At 43.1% G+C, this 8,810-nt stretch overlaps 1 protein-coding gene across 1 annotated transcript in view; it reads left to right on the forward strand.

The window, feature by feature from the left end:
* The window catches only part of LOC124004974 (rho guanine nucleotide exchange factor TIAM1-like), a 114,558-nt gene extending 107,219 nt beyond the window's left edge, over positions 1-7,339 (forward strand). Inside the window, 2 exon segments of the mRNA XM_046313776.1 lie at positions 6,316-6,488; positions 6,688-7,339. Coding sequence (XP_046169732.1) covers positions 6,316-6,488; positions 6,688-7,292 — 778 coding nt within the window. The 3' untranslated portion in view covers positions 7,293-7,339.
* The last annotated feature ends 1,471 nt before the right edge of the window (positions 7,340-8,810 follow it).

Raw genomic sequence — 8,810 nt, forward strand, 5'->3', positions numbered from 1 at the left:
ACAGGTTAGTAATGAGACTATATACAGGGGTACAGGTTAGTAATGAGACTATATACAGGGGTACAGGTTAGTAATAGTATACAGGGGTACAGGTTAGTAATGAGACTATATACAGGGGTACAGGTTAGTAATGAGACTATATACAGGGGTACAGGTTAGTAATGAGACTATATACAGGGGTACAGGTTACATGAGTATACAGGGGTACAGGTTAGTGAGACTATATACAGGGGTACAGGTTAGTAATGAGACTATATACAGGGGTACAGGTTAGTAATGAGACTATATACAGGGGTACAGGTTAGTAATGAGACTATATACAGGGGTACAGGTTAGTAATGAGACTATATACAGGGTACAGGTTAGTAATGAGTATAGGGGTACAGGTTAGTAATGAGACTATATACAGGGGTACAGGTTAGTAATGGACTATATACAGGGGTACAGGTTAGTAATGAGACTATATACAGGGGTACAGGTTAGTAATGAGACTATATACAGGGGTACAGGTTAGTAATGAGACTATATACAGGGTACAGGTTAGTAATGAGACTATATAGGGGTACAGGTTAGTAATGAGACTATATACAGGGGTACAGGTTAGTAATGAGACTATATACAGGTTAGTAATGAGGGTACAGGTTAGTAATGAGACTATATACAGGGGTACAGGTTAGTAATGAGACTATATACAGGGGTACAGGTTAGTAATGAGACTATATACAGGGGTACAGGTTAGTAATGAGACTATATACAGGGGTACAGGTTAGTAATGAGACTATATACAGGGGTACAGGTTAGTAATGAGACTATATACAGGGGTACAGGTTAGTAATGAGACTATATACAGGGGGTACAGGTTAGTAATGAGACTATATACAGGGGTACAGGTTAGTAATGAGACTATATACAGGGGTACAGGTTAGTAATGAGACTATATACAGGGGTACGGGTTAGTAATGAGACTATATACAGGGGGGGTAATGAGACTATATACAGGGGTACAGGTTAGTAATGAGACTATATACAGGGGTACGGGTTAGTAATGAGACTATATACAGGGGTACGGGTTAGTAATGAGACTATATACAGGGGTACAGGTTAGTAATGAGACTATATACAGTGGTACAGGTTAGTAATGAGACTATATACAGGGGTACAGGTTAGTAATTAGACTATATACAGGGGTACAGGTTAGTAATGAGACTATATACAGGGGTACAGGTTAGTAATGATACTATATACAGGGGTACAGGTTAGTAATGAGACTATATACAGGGGTACAGGTTAGTAATGAGACTATATACAGGGGTACAGGTTAGTAATGAGACTATATACAGGGGGTACAGGTTAGTAATGAGACTATATACAGGGGGTACAGGTTAGTAATGATACTATATACAGGGGTACAGGTTAGTAATGATACTATATACAGGGGTACAGGTTAGTAATGAGACTATATACAGGGGTACAGGTTAGTAATGAGACTATATACAGGGGTACAGGTTAGTAATGAGACTATATACAGGGGGTACAGGTTAGTAATGAGACTATATACAGGGTACAGGTTAGTCATGAGACTTATACAGGGGTACAGGTTGTAATGAGACTATATACAGGGGTACAGGTTAGTAATGAGACTATATACAGGGGTACAGGTTAGTAATGGACTGTATACAGGTTAGTAATGAGACTATATACAGGGGTACAGGTTAGTAATGAGACTATATACAGGGGTACAGGTTAGTAATGAGACTATATACAGGGGTACAGGTTAGTAATGAGACTATATACAGGGGGTACAGGTTAGTAATGAGACTATATACAGGGGTACAGGTTAGTAATGAGACTATATACAGGGGTACAGGTTAGTAATGAGACTATATACAGGGGTACAGGTTAGTAATGAGATTATATACAGGGGGTACAGGTTAGTAATGAGACTATATACAGGGGGCACAGGTTAGTAATGAGACTATATACAGGGGGTACATGTTAGTAATGAGGCTATATACAGGAGGTACAGGTTAGTAATGAGGCTATATACAGGGGTACAGGTTAGTAATGAGACTATATACAGGGGGTACCGGTACCGAGTCAATGTGTGGGGATACAGGTTAGTAATGAGACTATATACAGGGGGTACCGGTACCGAGTCAATGTGTGGGGATACAGGTTAGTAATGAGACTATAAACAGGGAGTACCGGTACCGAGTTAATGTGTGGGGGGTACAGGTTAGTAATGAGACTATATACAGGGGGTACAGGTTAGTAATGATGCTACATACAGGGGGTACAGGTTAGTAATGAGACTATATACAGGGGTACAGGTTAGTAATGAGATTATATACAGGGGTACAGGTTTGTAATGAGACTATATACAGGGGTACAGGTTAGTAATGAGATTATATACAGGGGTACAGGTTAGTAATGTGGTCCTTCTGTAGCTCAGTTGGTAGAGCATGGCGCTTGTAACGCCAGGGTAGTGGGTTCGATCCCCGGGACCACCCATACGTAGAATGTATGCACACATGACTGTAAGTCGCTTTGGATAAAAGCGTCTGCTAAATGGCATATATTATTATTATATTATTATACAGGGGTACAGGTTAGTAATGAGACTATATACAGGGGTACAGGTTAGTAATGAGATTATATACAGGGGTACAGGTTAGTAATGAGACTATACAGGGGTGCAGGTTAGTAATGAGACTATATACAGGGGTACAGGTTAGTAATGAGATTATATACAGGGGGCACAGGTTAGTAATGAGACTATATACAGGGGGTACAGGTTAGTAATGAGATTATATACAGGGGTACAAGTTAGTAATGTGGTCCTTCTGTAGCTCAGTTGGTAGAGCATGGCGCTTGTAACGCCAGGGTAGTGGGTTCGATCTCCGGGACCACCCATACGTAGAATGTATGCACACATGACTGTAAGTCGCTTTGGATAAAAGCGTCTGCTAAATGGCATATATTATTATTATATTATTATACAGGGGTACAGGTTAGTAATGAGACTATATACAGGGTACAGGTTAGCAATGAGATTATATACAGGGGTACAGGTTAGTAATGAGACTATATACAGGGGCACAGGTTAGTAATGAGACTATATACAGGGGGTACAGGTTAGTAATGAGACTATATACAGGTTAGTAATGCGACTATATACAGGTTAGTAATGAGACTATATACAGGTTAGTAATGAGACTATATACAGGGGTACAGGTTAGTAATGAGACTATATACAGGGGGTACAGGTTAGTAATGAGGCTATATACAGGGGGTACAGGTTAGTAATGAGACTATATACAGGGGTACAGGTTAGTAATGAGACTATATACAGGGGGTACATGTTAGTAATTAGACTATATACAGGGGTACAGGTTAGTAATGAGACTATATACAGGTTAGTAATGAGACTATATACAGGTTAGTAATGAGACTATATACAGGGGGTACCGGTACCGAGTCAATGTGTGGGGATACAGGTTAGTAATGAGACTATATACAGGGGTACAGGTTAGTAATGAGACTATATACAGGGGTACAGGTTAGTAATGAGACTATATACAGGGGTACAGGTTAGTAATGAGACTATATACAGGGGTACAGGTTAGTAATGAGACTATATACAGGGGTACAGGTTAGTAATGAGACTATATACAGGGGTACAGGTTAGTAATGAGACTATATACAGGGGTACAGGTTAGTAATGAGACTATATACAGGGGTACAGGTTAGTAATGAGACTATATACAGGGGTACAGGTTAGTAATGAGACTATATACAGGGGGTACAGGTTAGTAATGAGACTATATACAGGGGTACAGGTTAGTAATGAGACTATATACAGGGGGTACAGGTTAGTAATGAGACTATATACAGGGGTACAGGTTAGTAATGAGACTATATACAGGGGTACAGGTTAGTAATGAGACTATATACAGGGGTACAGGTTAGTAATGAGACTATATACAGGGGTACAGGTTAGTAATGAGACTATATACAGGGGTACAGGTTAGTAATGAGACTATATACAGGGGTACAGGTTAGTAATGAGACTATATACAGGGGTACAGGTTAGTAATGAGACTATATACAGGGGGTACAGGTTAGTAATGAGACTATATACAGGGGTACAGGTTAGTAATGAGACTATATACAGGGGTACAGGTTAGTAATGAGACTATATACAGGGTACAGGTTAGTAATGAGACTATATACAGGGGTACAGGTTAGTAATGAGACTATATACAGGGGGTACAGGTTAGTAATGAGACTATATACAGGGGTACAGGTTAGTAATGAGACTATATACAGGGGTACAGGTTAGTAATGAGACTATATACAGGGGTACAGGTTAGTAATGAGATTATATACAGGGGGTACAGGTTAGTAATGAGACTATATACAGGGGGCACAGGTTAGTAATGAGACTATATACAGGGGGTACATGTTAGTAATGAGGCTATATACAGGAGGTACAGGTTAGTAATGAGGCTATATACAGGGGTACAGGTTAGTAATGAGACTATATACAGGGGTTACCGAGTCAATGTGTGGGGATACAGGTTAGTAATGAGACTATATACAGGGGGTACCGGTACCGAGTCAATGTGTGGGGATACAGGTTAGTAATGAGACTATAAACAGGGAGTACCGGTACCGAGTTAATGTGTGGGGGGTACAGGTTAGTAATGAGACTATATACAGGGGGTACAGGTTAGTAATGATGCTACATACAGGGGGTACAGGTTAGTAATGAGACTATATACAGGGGTACAGGTTAGTAATGAGATTATATACAGGGGTACAGGTTAGTAATGTGGTCCTTCTGTAGCTCAGTTGGTAGAGCATGGCGCTTGTAACGCCAGGGTAGTGGGTTCGATCCCCGGGACCACCCATACGTAGAATGTATGCACACATGACTGTAAGTCGCTTTGGATAAAAGCGTCTGCTAAATGGCATATATTATTATTATATTATTATACAGGGGTACAGGTTAGTAATGAGACTATATACAGGGGTACAGGTTAGTAATGAGATTATATACAGGGGTACAGGTTAGTAATGAGACTATACAGGGGTGCAGGTTAGTAATGAGACTATATACAGGGGTACAGGTTAGTAATGAGATTATATACAGGGGGCACAGGTTAGTAATGAGACTATATACAGGGGGTACAGGTTAGTAATGAGATTATATACAGGGGTACAAGTTAGTAATGTGGTCCTTCTGTAGCTCAGTTGGTAGAGCATGGCGCTTGTAACGCCAGGGTAGTGGGTTCGATCTCCGGGACCACCCATACGTAGAATGTATGCACACATGACTGTAAGTCGCTTTGGATAAAAGCGTCTGCTAAATGGCATATATTATTATTATATTATTATACAGGGGTACAGGTTAGTAATGAGACTATATACAGGGGTACAGGTTAGCAATGAGATTATATACAGGGGTACAGGTTAGTAATGAGACTATATACAGGGGGCACAGGTTAGTAATGAGACTATATACAGGGGGTACGGGTTAGTAATGAGACTATATACAGGTTAGTAATGCGACTATATACAGGTTAGTAATGAGACTATATACAGGTTAGTAATGAGACTATATACAGGGGTACAGGTTAGTAATGAGACTATATACAGGGGGTACAGGTTAGTAATGAGGCTATATACAGGGGGTACAGGTTAGTAATGAGACTATATACAGGGGTACAGGTTAGTAATGAGACTATATACAGGGGGTACATGTTAGTAATTAGACTATATACAGGGGTACAGGTTAGTAATGAGACTATATACAGGTTAGTAATGAGACTATATACAGGTTAGTAATGAGACTATATACAGGGGGTACCGGTACCGAGTCAATGTGTGGGGATACAGGTTAGTAATGAGACTATATACAGGTTAGTAATGAGACTATATACAGGGGGTACCGGTACCGAGTCAATGTGTGGGGATACAGGTTAGTAATGAGACTATATACAGGGGTACAGGTTAGTAATGAGACTATATACAGGGGGTACCGGTACCCCCATAACAGAGAGAACAGTATATGACTTTAGGTTCCTCTGACACCGCCTGGTATATAGATCCTGCATGGCAGGATGCCCTGCTCCAGTGATGTACTGGGCCGTACGCACTAACCTCTGTAGCGTCTTACGGTCAGATGCCGAGCAGTTGCCATTACCAAGCGGTGATGCAACCTGTCTGGATGCTCTCGATGGTGCAGCTGTATAACTTTTTGAGGATCTGGGAACCCCATGCCAAATCTTTTCAAATCTCTCTTTCGTCCAGTTCTGTGGACAGTAAGAAGGACTTCCTGAAGACAGTCCACTCCATCCTGAGAGATAAACAACGGCGCCAGCTGATGAAGACAGAGTCTCTACCTCCCAACCAGCAGTATGTCCCCTTCGGAGGCAAACGCCTCTGTGCCCTGAAGGGAGCCAGACCTGACATGAACAGAGCGGGTAGGTGCTGTCGGGAGGGAAGAGGCGTGGGGGGGGGATTATGTGATTGGACGTGGGTCGTCTGTGTGCTTGTGTCAGTGTGATTTAAAGCCGGTAACCGCTAACAGCTAGCTTAGCTTATATTTTATATGTCATCTATTGACGTTATTGACCATTCATCCCACTGAAACCTTGATGTCTGTTTCTCTTCCCTCTGCAGCATCAGACCCGGCGAGGACCCTGGGCCGGAGGAAACTGGTGAGGAACCGTTTCACTATCGACACAGACATAGTCTTCGACGGCGAGCCGGACCAGGAGTCCCCTCTGTCTCTACTGTCTTCTGAAGAGCCTGATGGACAGGGACAAATGGAAGGAAAGGAACAGGGGGAGGTGCAGGCAGGGGATACAGACCGCTGGGTGGAGGAGCAGATTGACCTGGAGCGCTACGGGGCGCAGCAGGAGGCGCAGCAGGAGGCGGAGGTGAAAAGAGGAGGAGACGTGAAAGAAACAGAGATGTTTAGTGGTGATGATGATTTCTGCCTGTCTGTCAGAGGAACCTCCACTGAATCAGTGTCCAACACAGACCTAGATGGGCCTATCGGGGCCCTGTCCCTGGGAGAGGAAGGCCAAGAGAGGGGCCTTAAACACCCCCAGCCCCAGGGAGCCATGGGGACCACCACCCCAGGGATGAGACTTTCCCACCTGGGGAAGCAGCGTGGCCTAGCTGGGATGAGTTTGGATGACCAAGGGGCTAGGGAGGAAGGTGAGGACATCTGGCTACGCAGGGAGAACTGTCCCCCGGACTCAGGGGGTCAGACACTATAGAGCTAGAGTACAAGATCAGCAGGTGGTTACAGACAGTGTGTCTCACCACTCAGCTTTATATGAGTTACAAATGGCACCCTTTTCCCTATTTGGGGCCCATAAGGTTCTGGTCGAAAGTAGTGCACTATATAGGGAATAGGGCCCTGTCTATAGCAGTGCACTATATAGGGAATAGGGCCCTGGTCTAAAGCAGTGCACTATATAGGGAATAGGGCCCTGTCTAAAGCAGTGCACTATATAGGGAATAGGGCCCTGGTCTAAAGCAGTGCACAATATAGGGAATAGGGCCCTGTCTATAGCAGTGCACTATATAGGGAATAGGGCCCTGGTCTAAAGCAGTGCACTATATAGGGAATAGGGCCCTGTCTAAAGCAGTGCACTATATAGGGAATAGGGCCCTGGTCTAAAGCAGTGCACTATATAGGGAATAGGGCCCTGGTCTAAAGCAGTGCACTATATAGGGAATAGGGCCCTGGTCTAAAGTAGTGCACTATATAGGGAATAGGGCCCTGTTCTAAAGTAGTGCACTATATAGGGAATAGGGCCCTGTTCTAAAGCAGTGCACTATATAGGGAATAGGGCCCTGGTCTAAAGCAGTGCACTATATAGGGAATAGGGCCCTGTCTAAAGCAGTGCACTATATAGGGAATAGGGCCCTGTTCTAAAGCAGTGCACTATATAGGGAATAGGGCCCTGTTCTAAAGCAGTGCACTATATAGGGAATAGGGCCCTGTCTAAAGCAGTGCACTATATAGGGAATAGGGCCCTGTTCTAAAGCAGTGCACTATATAGGGAATAGGGCCCTGTCTAAAGCAGTGCACTATATAGGGAATAGGGCCCTGTCTAAAGCAGTGCACTATATAGGGAATAGGGCCCTGTTCTAAAGTAGTGCACTATATAGGGAATAGGGTTCTATAGGGCCCTGGTCTAAAGTAGTGCACTATATAGGGAATAGGGTTCTATAGGGCCCTGGTCTAAAGTAGTGCACTATATAGGGAATAGGGTTCTATAGGGCTCTGGTCTAAAGTAGTGCACTATATAGGGAATAGGGTTCTATAGGGCCCTGGTCTAAAGTAGTGCACTATATAGGGAATAGGGTTCTATAGGGCCCTGGTCTAAAGTAGTGCACTATATAGGGAATAGGGTTCTATAGGGCTCTGGTCTAAAGTAGTGCACTATATAGGGAATAGGGTTCTATAGGGCCCTGGTCTAAAGTAGTGCACTATATAGGGAATAGGGCCCTGTTCTAAAGTAGTGCACTATATAGGGAATAGGGTTCCTAGGGCCCTGGTCTAAAGTAGTGCACTATATAGGGAATAGGGTTCTATAGGGCTCTGGTCTAAAGTAGTGCACTATATAGGGAATAGGGTTCTATAGGGCCCTGGTCTAAAGTAGTGCACTATATAGGGAATAGGGTTCTATAGGGCTCTGGTCTAAAGTAGTGCACTATATAGGGAATAGGGTTCTATAGGGCCCTGGTCTAAAGTAGTGCACTATATAGGGAATAGGGTTCTATAG

The sequence above is a fragment of the Oncorhynchus gorbuscha genome, linkage group LG19, assembly GCF_021184085.1.
Source record: "Oncorhynchus gorbuscha isolate QuinsamMale2020 ecotype Even-year linkage group LG19, OgorEven_v1.0, whole genome shotgun sequence".
NCBI classification, from domain to species: Eukaryota; Metazoa; Chordata; class Actinopteri; order Salmoniformes; family Salmonidae; genus Oncorhynchus; species Oncorhynchus gorbuscha.